Here is a 23,684-nt window from a genome sequence, read left to right on the forward strand (position 1 = left end):
AGCCATCATCCACATCCTAAGCAGTCAGCCATTTATACTTTGGTGCTGTGGGCACCGGGGCTGGGTGCGTGATTTCATCAGTGGGAAGCAGGTTTGATGACGGCAGGTCTTGGTGATGGAAACTGTTGCTTTAAACTGGGCTGTTTGGCATCGAAGTCCTATCATATACCAGTTTAGAGGGCACCTGCTCTGGAGACTCCCCAAACACTCCCCACCTTCTGGCATGTGAGAGGCTTGTCCCCCTGAACACATCATATCTCAATATATCCCACATATATCCCACATCATATGTCATCATATCTCACATATGATGTGTGTGATGTGTGGGCTGTCCCTAGCCCACAGCTGTGACATCTCCCATTCAGGAACCTGGCCAGGCCCTTAGACTCTTCCGCCTGGTGTTGTGCACATGGGACTGGGTGGTGTGCAGGCTTCTGGCCCAGCATAGCTACATTTAGAAACATAAGCCTGTGGATAATGTTTTAATGAAGTCTTGTAACTTTAGTTTGCATGTCCTTTTTCTGTTGTTAGAGATCGCAGCTGAGCCCATGGGAGAAGAAACATTTCAAAAGCAACTCTTGACTGTGTCTCAACCTTTGTCCAAACAACAGTACAAGAATAAACCATCTTAGAAACCATCTTGATGTAGGGCTTGATCATTGAACTAGTGACACACTTCTGGCTCCATCTCATACCAGGGCAAACACAAAGATTTAAATAAAATATGTGTGAGGAAATCTCACCAGCAGCTTGACATGTAATTAGATAATGAAACTTTCTTACAGCTTCGCTACCTCTTAAGTTTTAGCTTGAATGATCTTCCCCACCCTACCCCACACCCCATCCTACCACACCCCACTCAGCTCTGGCCAGTGTTTTCTCTCTTTGATCACCTGGAGGGCGTCACCCTGTAGTGAATTCATCAGAAACAAAAGGCCATGGAATCTATGACAACTCAAGCATTTTCCTAAACTCTCCACGGCCAGGTATTGTCCTTACCAATCTCCCATGTGGTCAAAACAAATTTATATTGTGGAACAGTCCCAAACATCACCTCTGTGTTCTCTGACTCATTTATTCCAGTGTATCCAACCCAGACAGGAAGAGAGCCAGCCATCCCCTCCTAGAAGGAAGTGGGCTGTCTCATGCTCAGGTAGAAGTCAGGCGGGCAGGAAGGAGCAATCACTTTTATTTTTTCAGTTATACTACCAGGTTATGTATTTGAGATATGATTTCTCAAAAGGGAAGTAACTCAGGCAGAATCCATGCTTTTAACAATGGGTCCTTGGTCTAGAAGGATCTGCGTGGGGTTTAAGGCCCTCCTGTGACTCTCTGATGAGAAGGCAGGCAGGCAGGCATGTCACAGAGGAAAAGGCAGATAAGAACAACGTGCTGGGTCATGGGAGGAGACTCCACTTCCTATGCCACATGCGCAGAGGCATGACTAGGGCCCCCCGCACGACTAGAACCGTTTCATTCATAGCAAGCCTGGCTATAAAAATGCAGAAGGGCTGATAGTCACCTGACACACATTGCCACCTTTTCTCTCCCCAGCTAGTTCAAACTCACAAGGCCATTTGCACAGCATTTTGGAAAGCCACCCGTCCCCTGGATGAAAAAGTTTTAAGAAAGTTAGTGCATAATCTAAGAGAAGGGCCTCAAAGCAGGAAAAAAAAAAAAAAAAAGTGATGGCAGCAGTTGAGTTTTGTGGCTGCTCTTCTGTGCTATTCCATGGGACGCCGTGCAACGCTGCCCTAGAAGCCTGGGTGCACTGGCGAGAGGGCGGGAACAGGCGGGAGGGTCCACGCAGTCAGTGCCCGAAGCTGAGCCTTCGGGGAAGAGCAATGAGGTCAGCTCTCCACACCCCAGTGCCCCTGTGTACCCTCAGAAGTCATAGGGGGATACAAAGATGGTGACCTTGGACACATGGTTGGCCTGGAAGGAGCGGTCCAGGTATTCCGACATGTCGACGTCCACCTCCAGCGTCTGAGGCCCCTCCAGGGTCTGCACAAGGATCAGCTCCCCAGTCTGCCGGTCTGAACGCTGCATCACAAAGTGGCCGCGGCTGTTCCCACCCACGATCCCAAACCGCAGGCTGTTGGGCCCAGCTCGGCCGGGGGCAGAGGCTGTGGCCATGCGGAACAGCGTGACGGGCGTCTTCAGGTTGGAAGGCAGAGAGAGGTAATGGAAGGAGATGGTCTTGGGCAGATGGCGGCAGGGCCTGCTGTCCATGGGGCAGGGGTTCCGCTCACACTGGCTGGAGCGGAGAGGCAAAATGGAGGCAGTCAGCCTTGGGGAGTCTCATGAAGAGCTGCTCTGACCCGGCTGCCCACCTGCCCTCTTGCAGAGGCCACCTAGATGACCTTTCCCAGCCATGGGTCCTTCACCCAGGAGCTATGGAGCTGCAGACGAGTGAATGTAGCTGGTGTCAGGCATGGCAAAGGAAGGGCTGCTGCTTCTGTTCCTGCTCAAGGGTGCTCCCTGCCCACCTGGGTACGTGTGTCTGTGTGCACATACATTTATTTATGCTATTACTATCATTTTTACAGAAAAATAAAGCCTGGGAATATTAAATAACGATGGCAATGCTGATATTCAAACCAGGTGCCCTTTCTCCATGTGCTGCGACCTCGCTCAGTAATGGCAGGACCTCAGCAGTTAGCCAGCAACATCCTGTAATGCAGTGCTTCCCACACGGTGTACGGTGAACTTCCTAAACACAGCAGCATGTATTTTATTTATTTATTTATTTTTAGACAGAGTCTCACTCTGTCGCCCAGGCTGGAGTGCAATGGCATGATCTAGGCTCTCTGCAACCTCCACCTCCCAGGCTCTAGTGATTCTCCTGTCTCAGCCTCCTGGGTAGCTGGGATTACAGGTGCCCGCCACCACGCCCAGCTAATTTTTGTATTTTTAGTAGAGACGGGGTTTCACCATGCTGGCCAGGCTGGTCTCGAACTCCTGATCTCAAGTGATCCGCCCTCCTCGGCCTCCCAGAGTGCTCAAATTATAAGCATAAGCCACTGTGCCTGGCCATCATGTGTATTCTCAACGCAGGAAGCCCTGTTTTCCTTAATCGTTTGGAAAGAGGGTCTTGTGGAAATGCTTTCGATATTTCTCTATCTTGTTAAAAGACAAATGCAATCTAGTATATTTGGTGATTCTGTAGCATCATGATTATGCAGTCAACTGTCACATCCAGCTGTTGGTCGAATGCCCCAGAGGCCATAATAGACCCGTTCCCTATCCCTTCACCGAGTGACTTCATGAGGAAGGTTCTGATGTCTTCACTCTCTCTAAAAACTGCCATGCTTCAATGCCACTAAGTTTCTTGCTGCTTCTAATCTGCTTTAACTCAACAGCAATTCAAATAATTAAGTTACCCTCCATGGCTGTTACTTCATTTCAAAGACAATGCTAGGGCTCTTGTGATCTCTTTTTGAGAGGAAAATGTAAGTGCTTTGTGATAGTTGTAGTCATTCCCCTTAAAGGCCCATCTCCCAACTTAAAAAAAAAAAAAAAAGCTCTACCTGCTGTTTAAGAGTTGCAGTTACTAGATGTAGAACCTTCTAGTACTATTGGAAAAGCAGAGTGATATAATACAGGGTGCACGGGATATGCAGTGTAACTCAAGGGAGTCTATAGTTCCTGGCTATGTGAATGCTGTCACCTCCCAAATCCATGTGATCTATACCTGTCTCCTGGGCTGCTATGGGTTTATCAGGGTAATGTCACCAACAGCTTCTTCCCTTCAGTGCCTGCCCTGGCTTTGCCATCCTGGGGTGGCAGCAACCCCATCAACCTCTATGTAGTGGGGGTGCACTTAGTATATTACTCCCATGGGGAATGGGGTTCTTATTTCTCCAGAGCAGCAACGCATTAAATGCAACCACTAAGCGGAAATGGAAATTCAGAGACACCAGCCTCCCAGCCTCCTGCCTCTCATCTTTCTATGGTATAACTGTACCTTCTCCCAAGAACCTCTAGGAAGCATCCAGCCCAGCCACACTTGGAGGCCTGGGTGAGGGTGTGCCTCCCCTGGAGATACTCACAATGGAGACGTCTTCACGTAGCTCACATTGCCGCTGCCCTCGGGGCACTCAGGGCTGACACACTGGAAGCTTCCACCGGTGTTGATGCATGTGGTCCCCTGGGGGCACACCGGCTGCAGGCCCACACATTCATCCACATCTGAGATACAGGACATACAACAGGTGAGAATCGCCCTGACCTTCCCTCCATTGCAGGCAGAACCACATGAGAGACCCTGCAGGTCCTGTAATGTGGTGCTCCCTGCTCCTGGCACTTATTCTTAAAGCAGAAAGCCTGCCTTCCTTAACTGTGTGGAATCAGGGCCCTGAGGAAATGCCAGGGAGTGCCCCTCCCTGGGATCCTGTCCTCTTTCCCTGGGGTATGACAGGTGGCAAGGATGGTGGAAAGCACCAGGTGAGTGTTACTGGTCACAATGCTTCTCTCAGACCTATCTGCTTCTCAGCCCAAGTGCCCCATTACCCTCCATGGCTGTTATTCTTCATATATATATGTGTGTGTGTGTGTATATATGTATATGGTATATATATATGTATATATGGTATATATATACACACACCATATATACGTATATATGGTATATATATGGTGTGTGTATATATATATACCATATACATATATATACATATACCATATACATATATATACCATATATATACATATACCATATACATATATATACCATATATACCATATACATATACATACCATATATATACCATATACAGCATATATATACCATATACCTATATATACTATATATACACACTTTTTTAAATTAGAATCTTCTAGAAAGTCTTCCCTGCCAGCCTCACCCCATGCGAGTGCAGACACCTCAATATCATGATTTGCATGAGTTCTCTGCTCCCTTTGCAGACATCCAGAGAGTCTCCCCAGCTGGAGGCCGTCCTTCCCAACCCCAAGCAACCCCAGGTGGGCCTTCGTGAGCACTGTGGGAGGGAGGGAGTGTGGGTGGCTATCTGGATGCCTTCTCCTGCTCCAGCCCCAGGTCACCCACTCCTCAGAGCCCTGCAGCGGGGCCCCAGTGGGATGTCACCGGGGAGCCACCTCTCCCCTCACATTCCCACGTCAGCCCATGGAGGAGCCCTCTGCCCTCTCTTCTCCCGTTCTCCCTTGGTGGGTCAGAGCTGTTGTCTGGAGCCAGCAGGGCTCCCCTCTGTGTCCTGTTTCCATGGGGGAAGTCCAGCTGGGGAGGTGGGCCTGTCCACCCTCCTAGTGTGAGGTATGCCTGCAGGAGCAGAACCAGTCCCCCCGAAAGGCCCACTGCAGCACGGTGGTTTAAGGGCCAAGGGTCAGGATGATCCCGCTTGGGCTTCAGGCCTGAGATGTGTGCTCTGACTCAGCTCATGTGGAGATTCAGCATGTCTACATCAATTGACATCTGTATTTTCCCTAAGTGGAGGTGGGGAAACACAGGAGGCTTCCTGTTAGGCACCCAGTGTCCCTGGGACTTGTCCTGTAGTGATGATGGTGACTGTTGCGAGGGTTCTCAGCCTCTCTGTTCTACAACCAACCCACTCTGCACACATCCTTCCTAATCTCTTAGGTGCCTCCCATCCCTGCTGCAGACATTCCTTGTCAACTTAAGATGTTCTTTCCCACTCTGCCAGGAATCAGCCTCAGAAACCTCAACCCGGCCCTCCAGGAAACCACTGCTGACGGACAGGATTCAGCACTGGGGTGAAACCTGAGCCAGTTATTTTCCATCTGCGCCGCTGCCCCCCAACCCACTCTCTGCACCTGAGAGGCTGACTGGTTTTTAGCTGGGGTTGGCAAATGACAGTGACCCAGCCTGAGGAGTCCTGACCTGCCTGGATGTGGTTCTGATGGAGGCTGTGTCCTTGATCAGAGCCACAATCTTTCAGGCTCTGATAAGCCCCCTCACTTCCTGTACCTCACAAGCCAGGGGTAGTGATGCCCCCGACTCTTGTCCCTCCCTGGGTGCTCCGCCTCCCTTGTTGTCCTCAGCTACCATCAGACAAGGCTGGTGCTGTAGCGCCCGACCTCACTAAGACATAAGTGCCTGTAAGGTGCTGCCCCTTTCAGAGGTGGACTTACAGGTGGACACAGGGTCACGGAGTCTCACGGGTTCCTCCTGGCCACCCATTAGCTGGGCCTTTAGGCCCAGCCCTAGCTGAAGGAATTGTTGAGTGGGTAGAATTGACCAGACCTTGAAGAAAACAAAAAACCCATTTACTCAAATAAAGTCGGAAAAGACTAGTTGCCAAGATGTTTAAGGAATTCATTTTCCTATTTATGTAGATGATGATGTGGCCTGACCTTTGAGAAGCCCTTTGGTTGGTGGCTTTTTAAAAATCCAATGTATCTGAAACTGTGACTCTCCTAACCACCTCACTCCCGATTGTGAGGTCCTGGGGGTTCAGCACAGCAGCAGGTGGCTGGGTGCAGACGACACTCTGTAGCCTCACTCACCCTCACAGCTCTTCCCGTCGGCCAGAGTTCGGTATCCACTGGGGCAGGTGCAACGGTAAGAGCCCGGGGTGTTCACGCAGGCGTGCATGCAGAGCCGGGGGCGCCCCTCCTGCCCGTAGAGCTCACACTCGTTCACATCTGCAGACAGAAGTGCTCACTGTGACTTTAGGAGCCATGCAGCAAGTGTTGCCAGCTGTGACCCAGAACAATCATGCTTCAATTCCTGGAGGCAGTGGCAGCTGCAGTTAAGTGGCTGGGCCTCGGGCAGCCGCCATGCCCTACCCCCAGCAGAGCACGCACAAGAGGAGCAGGTGTGCTTCCCTTTCTCCTAAGCCGAGGGCCCAGAGGGCTAAAAGGAGGAGTAAGAGGGAGCTGAAGTGCTAGGCCCTAGAAAGGCATCACTGTCTTAGGCTGAAGACACCTGGGGAGACCCTGCAGAGGCTGGCAAATCAAGCCTATTCCCAGAAAGTAGGGATGGGTTAACAGCCCCATGTTAACTCTCTTTATCTTTGGGAATCCTCCTTTCTGTGCTGTAAAATGAGGCTATTAGCACCAACTGACCAGATCTCAGATTCGAACTCCTGCTTTGCGTTGTTTGGGGAGAGAACTCTGGTAATCGGGAGAGCACAGCAAAACTGAGCCGTCAGGAAAGCTAAGCCCAGAGGGGACCAAGGAATGAGTCCCACACCCCTACCCAGCTCCGGGCCCGCTCTACCAACACAGCGATTTAAGCTCCTCCTTGCCACCCGTAGATGTGATTCCAGCCAGGACGGAGGGGATGGAGGGTCTCAAGGCTCTCCTGAACCAAGCGCGTGTGGCTTGGGCATAGGCTGGACCAGGTTCTGAGGTGGGGCGAGCTCTGATCTCTATGAATTAGCTGCCTTCTAGCAATCATTAGGTCAACACTTACCTATAATGCAAAGTGGCCAGGCCTTCTGAGACCGCGCGCAGGAAGCCACCCGTGCCGGCAGGAGGGCGGTGGGTGAGAGCCCCTTCCCCGCCCCATGTCCTCCCCGGGCTGTCCCCAGTGTCCTGGCGGAGCCCGCGCCTACCCTGGCAGACGCTGTCGCCGGCGGCGCCGCTCAGGTGGAATCCGGCCTCGCAGCTGCAGTGCTGAGCCCGCTCCACCTGCGCACAGCGCGGCGCGCGGCTGAAGGCAGAGTCGCCGGCCACGCTGCCGTCGGGGGCGGCTGCGGGGAGAAGACACGCTCAGTGCCGGGCCCTGGCGCACCTGCCGTGGGCCCAACCTTGGGTAGGGGCCGGGAGCAGAACCAAGACGGAGGCACGGCCCCTTCTCAAAGGGCTTACTCTGGAGTAGGGAAAGGAAAGACAAGTAATTAACCACAAACCCAGACGACCCGTCCAGGGCCTACCCAAAGGGGGCGCAGGGCAGGAAGCGCACTCGAATAGAAAGGTGCATGAAAATGCAGGCCGCCAAGCCGCACCCCGAGAAGGACAGCTAGGGCAAATCCACGTCTTCACTTAAAAAGACTTGAACACCCCAAAATTCTAACAGTGATCACTAGAGTTTAAAACCACGGGCCACTATTTTTTGTTTCTTTGTGTGTGTGTGTGTGTATTTTTTATTTTATTATTTTTAATTTTAGGTTTGAAGACCTTCAACATGTGAAGGTTTGTTACATAGATAAACACGTGTCACAGGGGGTTATTGTACACATCACCCAGGTATTAAGCCCAGTACCCAATAGTTACCTTTTCTGCTCCTCTCCCTCCTCCCCAACCCCTCAAGTAGACCCCAGTGTCTGTTGTTTCCTTCTTTGTGTTCATAAGTTGTTATCAATTAACTCCCAGTTATAAGTGAGAACATGCAGTATTTGGTTTTCTGTTCCTATGTTAGTTTGCTAAGGATGGTAGCCTCCAGCTCCATCCGTGTTTCCACAAAAGACATGATCTCATTCTTTTTTGTGGCTGCATAATATTCCATGGTGTATATGTACCACATTTTCTTTTCTTTTCTTTTCTTTTTTTTTTTTTTTTTGAGACGGAGTCTCACTCTGTCGCCCAGGCTGGAGTGCAGTGGCACGATCTCCGCTCACTGCGAGCTCTGCCTCCTGGGTTCATGCCATTCTCCTGCCTCAGCCTCCCAAGTAGCTGGGACTACAGGTGCCCACCACCACACCGGGCAAATTTTTTTGTATTTTTTTAGTAGAGACAGGGTTTCACCATGTTAGCCAGGATGGTCTTGATCTCCTGACTTCATGATCTGCCCGCCTCGGCCTCCCAAAGTGCTGGAATTACAGGCATGAGCCACCACACCCAGCCCCATGTACCGCATTTTCTTTATCCAGTCTGTTATTGACGAGCATTTAGGTTGGTTCCATGTCTTTGCTATTGTGAACAGTGCTGCAACAAATATTCGAGTGCATGTGTCTTTATGGTAGAATGTTTTGTGTTGCTCTGGGTATATACCCAGTAATAGGATTGCTGGGTCAAGTGGTAGTTCTGCTTTTAGCTCTTTGAGGAATCACCATACTGCTTTCCACAATGGTTGAACTAATTTACACTCCCACCAACAGTGTATAAGGGTTTCCTTTTCTCCACAACCTCTCCAGGATCGGTTACTTTTTGGCTTTTTAATAATAGCCATTCTGAGGGGTGTGAGATAGTATCTCACACCAGATAGTTTTGATTTGCATTTCTTTAATCATCAGTGATATGGAGCTTTTTTTTCCATATGCTTGTTGGCCTGTTGTAGGTTTTCTTTTGAGAAGTTTCTGTTCATGTACGTTGCCCACTTTTTAATGGGGTTGTTTGTTTTTCTCTTGTAAATTTAAGTTCCTTATAGACGCTGGATATTAGACCTTTGTCAGATGCATAGTTTGCAAATATTTTCTCCCATTCTGTAGGTTGTCTGTTTACTCCTTTGATACTTTCTTTTGCTATGCAGAAGCTCTTAAGTTTAATTAGAATCCGTTTGTCAATTTTTGCTTTTGTTGTAATTGCTTTTGGTATCTTTGTCATGAAATCTTTGTCCATTCCTCTGTCAGGATGGTATTGCCTACGTTGTCTTCCAGGGTTTTTGTAGTTTTGGATTTTACATCTAACTCTTTAATCCATCTTGAGTTGATTTTTGTCTATGGTGTAAGAAGTGGTTCAGCTTCAGTCTTCTGCATATGGCTAGCCAGTTATCCCAGCACCATTTATTGAATAGGAGTCTTTTCCCCATTCTTGTTTTTGTCAGCTTGGTCAAAGATCAGATGGTCATAGATGTGTGGCCTTATTTCTGTGCTCTCCGTTCCATTGGTCTACGTGCCTGTTTTTGTACCAGTACCATGCTGTTTTGGTCACTGTAGCCTTGTGGTATAGTTTGAAGTTGGGTAATGTGATTCCTTTAGCTTTGTTCTTTTTGCTTAGGATTGCCTTGGGTATTCAGGATCTTTTTGGGTTCCATATGCATGTTAAAGTAATTTTTTCTAGTTCCGTGAACAATGTCTTTGGTAGTTTGATAGGAATAGCATTGAATCTGTAAGTTGTTTTGGGCAGTGTAGCCATTTTAATGATATTGATTCTTTGTATCCATAAGCATGGAATGTTTTTTCATTTGTCTGTGTCTTCTCTGATTTTTTTGAGCCATGTTTTGTAATTCTCATTATAGAGATCTTTCACCTCCCTGGTTAGCTGTATTCCTAGGTATTTTATTTGTGTGTGTGTGGCAAATTGTGAACAGGATTGTCTTTCTGATTTGGCTCTCAGTTTGGTTGTTGTTGGTATATAGGAATGCTAGTGATTTTTCTACATTGATTTTGTATCCTGCAACTTTGCTGAAGTTGTTTATCAGCTGAAGGAACTTTTGGGCTGAGACTTTGGGATTTTCTAGATATAGAATCATGTCATCTGCAAACAGAGATAGTTTGATTTCCTCTCTTCCTATTTGGATGCGCTTTATTTCTTGCTCTCGCCTGTTGCTCTCGCCAGGACTTCCAATACTATGTTGAATAGAAGTGATGAGAAAGGGCATCCCTGTCTTATGCCAGTTTTCAAGGAGAATGCTTTCAGCTTTTGCCCATTCCGTACAATGTTGGCTGTGAGTTTGTCATAGATGGCTCTTATTATTTTGAGGTCTGTTCCTTCAATACCTAGTTTGTTGAGAGTTTTTAACATGAAGAGATGTTGAATTTCATCAAAAGCCTTTTTGCATCTATTGAGATAATCATGTAGTTTTGCTTTTAGTTCTGTTTATATGATGAATCACATTTATTGATTTTTATATGTTGAATCAACCTTGTATCCCAGGGAGGAAGCCTACTTGATCATGGTGGATTCGCTTTTTCATGTGCTGCTGGATTTGGTTTGCAAGTATTTTGTTGAGGATTTTTGTATCAATGTTCATCAAGGATATTGGCCTGACATTTTCTTTTTTTGTTGTGTCTCTGCCAGGTTTTGGTATCGAGATGACTCTGGCCTCATCGAATAAGTTGGGGAGAGGTCCCTCCTCCTCAGTTTTTTGGAATAGTTTCTGTAGGAATGGTACCAGCTCTTCTTTGTACATCTGGTAGAATTTGGCTGTGAATCCGTCAGGTACTGGGCTTTTTTTGGTTGGTAGGCTATTTATGACCAATTCAATTTCAGAGCTCATTATTGGTCTGTTCATGGGCCACTATTTTTTGTTCCTGGTTTTTTGTTTGTTTCCTTTTTTTTTTTTTTTTTTTTTTGTATTTCTTGTACTTTTCTAAAGTGTTCACATTTTTGGTTTTTACCAGGAACATAAATTTCTCTTTCTCTCTCTCTCTTTCTTTTTGAGACAGAGTCTCGCTGTGTCACCCAGGCTGGAGTGCAGTGGCACGATCTCGGCTTACTGCAGCCTCTATCTCCCGCATTCAAATGATTCTCCTGCCTCTGCCTCTGAACAGTTGGAATTACAGGTGCACGTCACCACACCCTGCTATTTTTTTTTTTGTATTGTTAGTAGAGACAGGGTTTTACCATGTTGGCCAGGCTGGTCTCAAACTCCCAACCTCAAATGATCCACCCACCTCAGCCTCCCAAAGTGCTGGGATTACAGGCATGAGTCATCATGCTTGGCCAAATTATATTTCTAATCAGGAAAAAATGTTATTTTTCTGAAAGTTTTTCAAGGATTGATGGGAATCAAACACAAGTGGACAAATCCTGCATGATTCTACTTAGATGAGGTCCCTAGAGCAGTCAGACTCACAGAGACAGAAAGAAGAATGAATGGTGATTACCAGGGGCTGTGGGGAGGGCAATGGGGAGTTGTCCTGTTATGGGTACAGAAGCTCAGTTTTGCAAGACAAAAAGAATTCTGGAGCTGGATGGTGGTGATAGTCGCACAACAATGTGAATGTGATTGATGCCACTGAGCTGTACAGTTAAAAAGGATGAAACTGGTAAATTTTATGTTATATATATTTTATCATCATAAAAAATAGGGTGAATGGATTTTTAAAAAAGGAATTGGAGGGATGCTCCTCCAGGGAACTGGAAAGGCATGGGCCAGCTGATGGGAAGGAAGGTGTCAGGCTGAGGGACAAGGTGAGCAAGAGCCCAGATGCGTGATGGCTGTTCATGGAGACTATGAGGATAGGAGCTGGCTTCGGATATGCCTGCTTGCTTCCCCTCCTTCCCATTCCTGGGGAAGATTCTGGCCATGGGGACAGTTTATAACAGGCCCCCCTGGACCTGAGCAACAATTGTCTAAAGATCCTTGGGCGGGCATGGTGGCTCACACCTGTAATCCCAGCACTTTTGGAGGGCAAGGCAGGCAGATCACTTGAGGTCAGGAGTTGGAGACCAGCCTGGCCAACATGGTGAAACCCCGTTTCTACTAAAAATACAAATATTAGGCAGGAGTGGTGACAGACACCTGTAATCCCAGCTACTCGGGAGGCTGAGGCAGGAGAATCACTTGAACTCAGGAGGCGGAGGTTGCAGTGAGCTGAGATGGTGCCACTGCACACTCCAGCCTGGGCAACAGAGTGAGACTCCATCTCAAAAAAAAAATAAAATCCCACAGTGGGAGGAAACCCTAAAGAGTGGGGTTTAGAACATTCAGTGACCAGGACTGGCATATTTAGGGCAGAAGGGAACCCATTTCTTTTTCCCTCTTGTTTGTAAACAAGGGGAGAGGCAGTGAGGTCTCCAAGAAAGCCCTGTCTCTGGCCTCAGTTTCCATAGAAAGCAATCCCAGGGATAGGAGCTGTAAGGGGCCTCTGAGCTCGGGAGGACAGCCTCATTCTGAGAAAGTGCCCAGCCAGCTGACTCAGCTGAACTGAATCAAGGCATATTAAGCAGCAAATCTCTTGGGGCACTATTTAAACCTGACCTTGGGCTGGGTCCAGGGCCAGGATCATAAGTATTGATAAAGCTCTTATCCACTGGACACTGCACTAGCCCCAATGTCCCTTCCCCCCACAGATATTTCATACAGCAATAAAGACAAACAGGCATAACACACCAGACTTTTCTGGCTAAGGAATAGGATATCTTTGGGGCTGAATGAAATCTTGGTTGCATCATGGTGCGGGAACCCCTGTCCATCCTCCACAGATTCCTTATCACTGGATTTTCTTGCCATATGCAAAACCAGGCACCACGTGACTTCTTAGACTCTCTGGGTCGAGATATGTTGAGACTCAAGATGTGAATAATAATCTCAAAACCAGTCAAATGTATAGTTATCCAGCTCTCAAAATACTTGGGCCTGCATCAATAGCTGCTAATTTTGCAAGATGTAATGGGAACACTGGAAAGAAAAGGTGGTTCTGCTGTAAGAAATGCTGACCAAGCAAAGGTGGCAACAGTGAAACTTCTCGGGCCACATTCCCAATCTAGGGGATTTTTACGTTGGGAGTCAGTTCTTGCGCTTGTGTTTTCTACCATAAGAAGGATCAAAACTCTGGTTGCATCAAAGAGCTAAGCTCTGTCAAGTGACCACCTTAGAAAACCAGAGGGATCGGTGGATGTGAAACAGAGAGGAAAAGCTACATCTTTGAGTGGGGGACTGAGCTCCCTACATGTCTGCATTTGGGGACCTATGCCTAGGGTCCTCCTCTCCCCACAGCAGGATGTCCTCACCTAACCCCATGGTGGCTACATACCAGTCTGGTCCTGATGCTGACAGCGGTTCCCAGTCCTTCCTGGAGGACAAATGCATCTGTACTGGTTGACTCCTTCTACACATGTACCACCATTTTGACAAGGCTGGCTGGAGCATTCACTGATACCTAGGAAGATAAATAATTTTCAAATATAAGGATGCGAGTTCTAGGTCTAAAACAAATACAATAAAAAACTGATGAAGGGTTAACTTCCTCTATGTTGTAGGATAACTCCCACTTTCTACCTGACCCCACCCACTCTTTCCACCCTCTCCACCCGCAAGAGCTGCCAGGGGGCCGATGGGGCTGATATGCAGCCCTATTGCATCTCCATTCAGCAGGCCCTGCACCCAGGCACACACTGCCCACCTGGGGCTCTGCATGCAGGAGCTGGCCTATGACCTGGCCATACCCCACCCACAGGCACCATTTTCTAATTTGCAAAGGTGCAGTGTAGACAGCTGTAGCCAGACAGAAGTGGCTACCTGTGGGCATCTGCCCACATTGCCTTTGAGTCAGGCCCTGCAACCCACAAACCTTCTGCTCCATCAGCCAGCACCTGGGAGAAACATTTTTAAACAGGAACAAAATTCAGTGCAGTTATAAAGGGGAGGGATGGCCCACTGGAATGTCCAGGGTTGGGGAAAATGAATTCTCCAAATTCCCAACCAGAAGCCCTACTGTGCTTGACCAGGTAAGAGTTTTTTGACATTTCCTTAACATTGGTAAAGGGAGATGTTCCTTGCTCATCTACACGACACTTCTGTGGAAAAGGTCTTTGTAGAGAGAGATTGTTATTTTAAAAAGCTCAGTAGACTTTTTTTCTCTGAGTGGTAGGCTTACAGGTGATTTTTCTTTGCTAGTTTATAATTTTTTGTATTCTTCCCTTTTCCCATAATAATCCTGTATACATTTGTTTTAATTAGAAAAAAAATGATTGTTTTAAAACCTAGAGGTCACGTGTTAGCGGGGCATGGTGGTGCGCGCCTGTAATCCCAGCTACTTGGGAGTCTGAGGCAGGAGAATCGCTTGAACCCGGGAGGCGGAGGTTGCAGTGAGCCGAGATCCCGCCACTGCACTCCAGCCTGGGTGACAGAATGAGACTCCGTCTCAAAAACAAAAAACCAACCAACCAAACAAACAAACAAAACCCCATAGGCCACATGTGCTTGTTATGAATTCCCTAAGCCCAGTTTTAGTGCACAGAAATAGGCCATTTCCATCAGAGAGAGGCTTGTCAGTTCACTGACTTGACCACATTATCTTCGGAAAGAAAACTGAAAACACCTCCTTGTTGGCATAAAAGCAGCCTTTCCTGTGTGTCTATCAAGAGGAAGAAACAGGTGCTTTGCTCCTAATGAGAACGACAGACTTGTTTTGGGTGGAATGGGAGGGACTTAGGCTTCCCTTAAGCCTCCTGGAGATTGGGATGTCATTAGACTCTTAAACAGTTTCTATCTGTTGCAAAAAGACAGGCTGCCCGAATGCTGCTCATCCCTGGAGAAGGAGCCATTTCAGTTTCTCAGTAACCTCAGCCTGGTTGCACTGTCCCTCATACATTCTGTTTGCAGAAGACCGGTTTCCAGGAATGTGTCTGAAATGACTGTACACAAATGCTTGGGGTTGCTTAGAGCTTGGGGTTACTGTTATCCATTGTCCAGCTCCATGGTTGCCCACCAGCGTAGTCTGGAAGTGGACAGATCACTAGGCCGTGAAGTTGTGGGCAGAGAGCCAGAAAATGTGAACACCAGTATCTTGTAGCTTGGCCCCAGTAGGGCCAGTGCCGTGGTCTCTCCTTTGCTGCCTGCCAAAAGAAGGCATTGAGCCTGATCTGTACCTGAACCATGTGGATGGGGGTTGGGGATCATCGGTGCAGCAGAGAAACGCACAGCTGTCCCAGGACCGTACACTCTGTCTCCCTCTCTGGATCCACCCAGTGTATTCATTTCTAGACAGGCTGCATTCAGACTCTCTTTATCTGTTATCTTGATCTGCAATCAGAGGCATCCAATGGCCTGATGTCCAGCCCGGCACCCACTCTGTGTCCTGATTGAAGTACAGTTGTCATCACACCCACGTATGTCCCAGGCTGTGGCATTCAGTCAAGTGCATGGCAGGGGCTGGCAAGCCAAAGCCCAGATGATAATTCTGCTTTCATCTGCTGTTTCGTGAAGATGAAACTTCACGTAAGTAAGTTTCATCTTACTGTTTTCATGAAGCCTAGCTAAGGATTTTATATGCATGACCGAACTTTTTTCTTTTATTTCTAATTCCTTCCTGACTTTTTTCTTTTATTTCTAATTCCTTCCTGGGTTCTATCAACTCATTTCCTGTTTTTCATTTTTCCAATCACCTCATTTTTGAGTGTTTTCTCATTTTTATCTAAACTGTTCTTTCCTTGCTTTTATCTTTTAAACATTTCTTTCAGCTTGTGATACTCTAGGTTATAGTTTTTATCTGTTTTATGGCCATGTCTTTCCGGCATTTCTTTATTGTCTATAGAAATTTTACTCTTTTTTTTATAATATCCTCTAAGGAATTTGTCAAGAATCCTTTTCATTACTCAGAATTAAGTGAAATGTTTTCCCATATAGCTTTGCTAACTTCATGACTCTGAAATTCTCACTTCACTTCTGTTGTTTTTCCAACGTGAGCAAACACAGGGCCTCACACTTTCTCAGCTCTGCCTCCTTTGCACTTTTGTCTGGATGACCATCTCTTTCATTTGCACCTATTTTCCTTGTTGTGCACAGTTTGGACTCTCCTCCCGTTAAAGTCTCCTTAATATTAAGACTTTGCCCTGGGAAATTTTGGAGGTTCCTGTGGGGCAGGCTGTTCCAGCAACTGAAACTTCCTATTGAAAAGATGAACTTACAGCCAGGTGTGGTGGCTCACACCTGTAACCCCAGCACTTTGGGAGGTTGAGGCGGGTGGATCACTTGAGGCCAGGAGTTCAAGACCAGCCTGGCCAACATGGCGAAAACTTATCTTTATTAAAAATACAAAAAATTAGCCGGGCATGGTGGTGGGCACCTGTAGTTCCAGCTACTTGGGAGGCTGAGGCAGGAAAATCGCTTGAACCCAGGAGGCAGAGGTTGCATGAGCCGAGATCGCACCACTACTCTCCAGTCTGGGCAACAGAGTGAGACTCTGTCTCAAAAAAAAAAAAAAAAAGAAAAGAAAAGAAAGAAAAAGAAAAGGTGAGTTCCATACCTGAGAAAACTGATCCAGAAAGGCTGGCACTGAGACAGATCCTAATCAAATGACTGAATTTTAGAGAAAAAAAATATATTTTGGGGGCATTCAGGCAAAAAGACAAATATAATAGCACAACAGCATCAGTTTAAAACAGAAGACACAGAGTGACATAAGATACTCAAGAAAAATGTGAGATAGGTGTTTTATATCCAATGGAACTAACAACCAGTAAAAAAGCTGCACACTTTTTGAAAGTGGGAAAACTCAGGAAATTGCTCTAACTAAACAGACATCAGAATAAGGATGGTAGTGACATTCGCTGAGGCAGAAGAGACGTTATCAACCAATTCTAAGTTATAAAACTGATTTTGACCCTGATTCAAACAAAGTGTTAAAAAAGTGTGAGACAATTGGGGGAATTTTTACTCTAATTAGATATTGATGATGTTAAGGAATTTGCTGTGTTAATCACTGGATTTTAGGTACATAAGTTCATTCTACTATTCTCTGTAGTTTGGTGTGTTTGAAACTTTCCATAGTGAAAAAATCTTTTAAGATGCTTAATGGCCGGGTGCGGTGGCTAGCGCCTGTAATCCTAGCACTTTGGGAGGCCGAGGCAGGCGGATCATGAGGTCAGGAGATCGAGACCATCCTGGCTAACACGGTGAAACCCTGTCTTTGCTAAAAATACAAAAAAATTAGCTGGGCGTGGTGGCGGGCACCTGTAGTCCCAGCTACTCGGGAGGCTGAGGCAGGAGAATGGCATGAACCCAGGAGGCGGAGCTTGCAGTGAGCCGAGATTGTGCCATTTAGTAAAGCCTAGAATAGCCCTTAGGAGGAAGTGCTTCCTAATCATAAAGAGTTACATGTAGAAAGAAGAGGTAATGAAAAATTGCTCACGTTAATATCTATACACAGATGATACTGAATATGTGCAACTTGGATGTATGTGTATGTGCTTAGATAAAAGACTAGAAGGAAATTCATCTTTTTTTCATTAATTTAATCATTTGGTAAATCAGCCAGCCAGTCAGTTACTCAGTAACTATTTATTGAGTGGCTACTATATATTTAAAAGGCAGCTCTTTCTACTCAAATTTTTTTTATAAAGGTCTCGGGGGAAAGGCCTCATGATACAGAAGGTGAGATGGACTGAAGCTCTGCTCCCTTCTCACTGCAAAATGCCCTTCCAAAACTCCATCCAGCACCACTGGCCCTGCTTTCCACAGCCTCCCCGAAGTCTGCCTCTCCCGGCCCTTCCTGTCTCCTTTCGCCCTCCTCCTTCTCCATTTGACTTCTCAATGCCCTGCAGGTCTCTGCCTGAGTCACGTTTCTGTCTCCACCCTCTCCTTGCAGGTCCTCCTACCACTGCCCATGGATTTCAGTACTATCTTATGCAAATAACTCCCAACTGGGTACCTCCAACCCTTCTGCTGCCTTGAGCTCCAGACGATGTCTACCCATCTAGGGTGGAATGAATGGATCTCCACTAGGGTGTCTGTCGCACAGCCATTTTAACGTAATATGTCCAAAATGGAATTCTGATCAATGACCCACACACGAGCTGTTTAAAAACAAACCACATCCGTCGCTCAGTCTTCATTATCTCTGTAAATGACACCCGGCACACCATCATCCAAGCCTGAGCCTGGGAGCCTTGATTTCTCCTCCTGGCTCACAGCCCACATGGGATGGCAGCAAATTCCATCGGTTCTGTCTCTAAAAATACCTAGAATCTCCGCTGCCACAATCTCTCCCCTGGACTTCTGCAATAGCCACCTATGTGTTTTCCCAGCTTCCATTCTTGTCATCTCCAATGCATTCTCTATGCAGCAGCGACACTTGTCTTAACCCTGTTTATTGGGCTTAGAACTAAAATCCCACCACCTGCATGGCCCATGACTACAGTGCTGGCCTGCACGTCTCTCCACCTCACCTGGCTCACTCTCAGCTCATATAATCTCCAGCAACAAGGTTCTATAATTTCATTTTTCATTTCTTCAATTGTGCCAAATTCTTCCCTTCCCTGGGGGTCTTTGCTCATTCTCCTTCCTTTTCTTTTCTTTTTTTTTTTTTTTTTCACTTTCGAGACAGGGTCTCACTCTGTCACCCAGGCTGGAGTGCAGTAGCATGATCTCGACTCACTGCAATCTCTGCCTCCCGGGTTCAAGTGATTCTCCCAGCTCAGCCTCCAGAGTAGCTGGGATTATAGGCGCATGCCACCATGCCCGGCTAATTTTTGTATTTTTAGTACAGATGAGGTTTTGCCAAGTTGGCCAGGCTGGTCTCGAACTCCTGACCTCAAGTGATCCACTCCTTTTCTTTTTCTTTTCTTTTCTTTTCTGTTTTTTTGTTTTGTTTTGTTTTGTTTGAGATGGAGTTTTGCTCTTGTCACCCAGGCTGGAGTGCAATGGTGCGATCTCAGCTCACTGCAATCTCCGCCTCCCGGGTTCAAGCGATTCTTCTGCCTCAGCCTCCCAAGTAGCTGAGATTACAGGCGCCTGCCACCACAGCCAGCTAACTTTTTACATTTTTATTAGAGACGGGGTTTCACCATGTTGGCCAGGCTGGTCTCGAACTCCTGACCTCAAGTGATCCATCCACCTCGGCCTCCCAAAGTGCTGGGATTACAGGCATGAACCACCGCGCCTGGCCCCTTCTTCCTTTTCTTAAAACAGTGTCTGCCCTGTGCTGCCCAACTACCTGCTCTTTGCCTGGCTAGATCCCATTCCTCCTTTCATCTCAGTGTCATTGTCCCCTGCTCAGAGGCCCTCAACTGCTCCTTGCCCCATGCTGTTTACTCTGTCCCTTGTTAGGTCATGTGTGGCCCTCACCACAAACGTCAGCTCGCTTCCCTTGGTGTGTGGCTGCCTGCTTTGCTTTGCCTCCCCTCTTAGCCTGTGCACCCCAGAGGCCAGGGTCGTGTCTGTGGGATTCGACATTGAGTCCCTGGCATCTGGCACCAGCTTTGTGAATGGCTGGTGCTCAGTAAAAATTGGCTGAATAAAAGAATGAAGGTTAAAAATAAAGGGTGGGGACGACTGACAAAGATTCCTTTCCACCAGCATGATGATAAGTGACAACGGTATTTATATCTCTCCAATTCGTTTCTTTGGTTATCCACGTTGTCAAAGGCACAAGATCTTCAGCTATGGTTACCAATTCAGAAAGCTTTACGTCTTAAAAACATGGCCTTCAGAGAAAGTAGGAGGAAAAAAGGAAAATAAAGGAGAAATGGAGAAAGCCAAGTGGCTGCTTTCCACTCTGGAGTTCTGGAGTCCACCTACGCCTGCTGTTTGTTTGTTTTCTTTTGTTTGTTTGTTTTTCTCCCGAGACGGAGTCTTGCTGTGTCACCCAGGCTGGAGTGCAGTGGTGTGATTTCGGCTCACTGCAACTTCTGCCTCCCAGGTTCAAGCAATTCTCCCTGCCTCAGCCTCCTGAGTAGCTGGGATTACAGGTGCCCACCACCACGTATTTTTTATTTTTTAGTAGAGATGGGGTTTTGCCACGTTGGCCAGGCTGGTCTTGAACTCCTGACCTCAGGTGATCTGCTGCCCTGGCCTCACAAAGTGCCGGGATTACAGGCGTGAGCCACCGCTCCTGGCCTGCCTGCTGTTTTTTAATGGCGTAATTGTGTACACACAATTTCCTTCCCTGCCAAGTTGGGTTCATCACTGTCTTTCCAAGCAGCTGACTAGAGTTGGAGTGAGGGACAATTATGACAGCACTGCCAAATTTGTCACTGGCACTGATATTTTGGGCCTTGAAATGAATTCTCTGTAATTAAGAAGATTATGCCCCACCCCCACTCTGTGGTCATAACACATGGCAACCACACGACTGGTGGTTTGGAACATGCAGTGGGTGTGCTCAGTGGTTGCTGGTAAGTTTCTAGGTTTGGTCACTAGATTGTTGAGTTCCAGCCTGTGTCCCGTCCACACCCTTAATACTGTCACAATTGGTCATCAAACAGCAGTCAGGAGCACTATTTCTCCCTCCTGGCAAGTTTGGCTGACACCGCTTTGAGGCTCTTGCTGGAGACAACAACCATGAATCACATCAATTCCTGCTGAGAACAGAAGTGTCGGTGCAGGCAGAGTCTACTCACTTAGGAGGGGCCGTGGCCAGCAGCTGCTGGAGCAGCTTGGTTGTAACACATGAGTATTTTTGTTCAATCACCACCATGGGGTCAATGCCCAGGCCCCATCTATGCTTCAAGAGAAGAAAAATCTCCATCTAAGATCTCATCCTGGACTGGCCATCACCTTGTTCCCTGAGTTAGTCCTTCCCAAGTTTTTGATAGCACATGCTGCCCGAGTAGGCATCCCGAAGGTGGGCTGCATCATGCAGCTCTTTGGTGTGGAAGTCAGGGTAGAAGGGAAAAGGGCTATGCAGGAGGCTATGGGGAGATGAGAGACGAGCACAAGGTGCATCTGGAATGAGCTGGTACGTCCAAGGGCAAGACTCGGGAGGATACCACGTTGGACCACGGGAAAGGTCAGTAGGCTTGCTGGACGCCTGGCAGGTGGGACCGTCTGCTCTGCACCATGGTCCCCCAGGCAAAGTCCGCCCTCCACATCTCAAGAAAGGGAAGTCTGCCCAGCAGGGCTGTGGGCTCTGATCTTTGCAAGAGTTGGCTTGGCCTTCCCAAAACATCAGGGCAAGTAGCAGTGAACATAACATAACATAACATAACATAACATCATAACATAACATAACATAACATAACATAAATAACATAACATAACGTGTCTTTCCTGGACAGAGATGACACACATACATCTGTCTACTGTTTTACCTGTGGCTGGCAGTCATTCTGACCGGTTTGGGCCCAAAATGCATTAGCACTTCAAAATTTTCAATATATTTTCTGCTTCTGGCAATAGCAAGAATGAACCAAGTGGTGCTTCTCAAAATTTAGTTAACGGCAGTATTACTTAGGGAACATATTAAAAATGCAGATGTTTTGGGTCTCATCTATAAAAGTTCCGACTGGATCGGTCTTTTGAGACCTCAGAATCTATCTTTCATGAGCTTCCTGGGTGACTCTGGGGGACCTGAATGTTTGAGATCATGGCACAAATTAGGACGCGGCAGGACCCTCTTTTCCATTGAGGGGGTCCTGCTGCAGCGAGGCAGGTGCAAATGCATAACTAAAGCACCCAAGGTCAAGAAGGAAGCTTGTGGACACACCCAGGATCCTCTAGGAAGGCATTCTTGGCCAGCCACTAGGATGGAGATGGACTGTGGGGAGCGCTTTGGGTCTCCACCTTTGTCAAGTAACCACGTGTTCCTTTGCTTGAGTCACTTCTCACGACTATGTCTCTGGGCCTCCAGTGTTTTGTATCTATCATCTCCCTAAAAAGGCATTCTTTCTGCTATCTTCTCTGATGAACTCATCTTTTTCATTTTAATCACATGATGTGCATTGTAGTATGTCGCCATTGAGGACAGAATATTTGGATGATATCTGAGCAAGCAAGAAAAAACAGCACACACATAAGTAAGATGTGCTTTCACTTGCAGCACCGCTTGGGGGCGCGTGGGCAGGTGCAGCCCTTCTGCTGAGTGGCAGGCAGTGCTCAGTTCAAAGCGAGCCTGAAGCCAGCGGGCCCCCTCCAGCCACAGATACACAGCCCAGAGACAAAGTAGGGCGATAAGAAGGCCTTGTCAACATTGTTTGTGGTGGCCGGGAGTTGACTGCAATCAGGTGCCCATGGCAGGGGGTGGACAGATCAGATGTGGGGGTGCACCCCAGAGAGGACGAGGCAGCTATCAGAGGCACTGGAGCAGACTGCACGTGGTAATGCAAATGGGTCCTGAAAGTGCTGAGTAGACCGAGAAGGAAACCAACCAGGGTCTGTCACTCAATCTGTAAGTTAAAAATACTGACGCCCAAAGCAATAAAACTGAAATATCTGTGTGTACCCATCTCCCCCGCCATGGCTTATCACCCAGGAGGTGCTTAACCTGGCTTGAGATCTTTCAGAGTCAAGTAAGTAAATACCAGATATTGGCATTTCCCCTGTTTTGTTCGCATGTTACATGACTTGTACTTCCTGACTGGTTCCTAAGTGGGTCTGAGAGCCGGTCATCAACCTTTGAACCATCATCACTCTTTCCAGGGGTCAGGAAAGAGAAGCCTAAATTGTAAATGTGATTCTGGTTTCCCTGAGCTTCTCATGGCAATCCATACTCATCTTTAGGGATGGCATACTTTCTGGAGTTCCTCTATGTTTTCAAGTAATTTAAGCATCCAAAGTCCTCTCTTGGCCAGGTGTGGTGGATCACACCTGTAATCCCAGCACTTTGGGAGGCCGAGACAGGCAGATAACTTGAAGCCAGGAGTTGGAGACCAGTCTGGCCAACATGGTGAAATCCCTTTTCTACTAAAAATACGAAAGTTAGCTGAACGTGGTGGTGGGCACCTGTAGTCCCAGCTACTCAGGAGGCTGAGGCAGGAGAATCGCTGGAACCCGGGAGGCAGAGGTTGCAGTGAGCTGACATTATGCCACTGCACTCCAGACTGGGCAACGGAGCGAGACTCTGTCTCAAACAAAAACAAAAACAAAAACAAAGTCCTCTCTCTACTCTGCTCTTTGCAATCTTCTTGTTTATATAATGTCCATGTTTCTCCTTCAACTCTTTGGCTAGAATCATGGACATTCTGCCTCAGCAGATGTCCCACGAACCTTGCTCTGAAAATGACTGGTGACTGGTAGCCAAGATTTTTTTGACCATGGGTTTTTGAAAAGCCAACAGATTTTTTGTGCCAAGGCTGATTTTCCTCTATATCAAAAAAGTGCTGTTTTTAAACCTAGCACAGACAGAAGCCTTCTCATGCCTCCCCCACACAGTGGACTCTCCTGGAGCCTGTTGATACCAAGTCCCAATGCAGACAGA

General features: G+C 47.3%; 1 protein-coding gene across 1 annotated transcript in view; it reads right to left on the bottom strand.

Annotated features, from left to right (window-relative positions):
• Positions 1-1,172: 1,172 nt before the first annotated feature.
• The window catches only part of FBLN7 (fibulin 7), a 48,288-nt gene continuing 25,776 nt past the window's right edge, over positions 1,173-23,684 (bottom strand). The window contains exons 4-8 of the mRNA XM_003804790.5: positions 13,584-13,709; positions 7,557-7,694; positions 6,505-6,642; positions 4,053-4,191; positions 1,173-2,257 (exon numbers count right to left, since the gene is read on the bottom strand). Coding sequence (XP_003804838.3) covers positions 1,885-2,257; positions 4,053-4,191; positions 6,505-6,642; positions 7,557-7,694; positions 13,584-13,709 — 914 coding nt within the window. The 3' untranslated portion in view covers positions 1,173-1,884. The remainder of the gene's footprint in view (positions 2,258-4,052; positions 4,192-6,504; positions 6,643-7,556; positions 7,695-13,583; positions 13,710-23,684) is intronic.

This window comes from Pan paniscus, chromosome 12, assembly GCF_029289425.2.
Source record: "Pan paniscus chromosome 12, NHGRI_mPanPan1-v2.0_pri, whole genome shotgun sequence".
Classification (NCBI taxonomy): domain Eukaryota; kingdom Metazoa; phylum Chordata; class Mammalia; order Primates; family Hominidae; genus Pan; species Pan paniscus.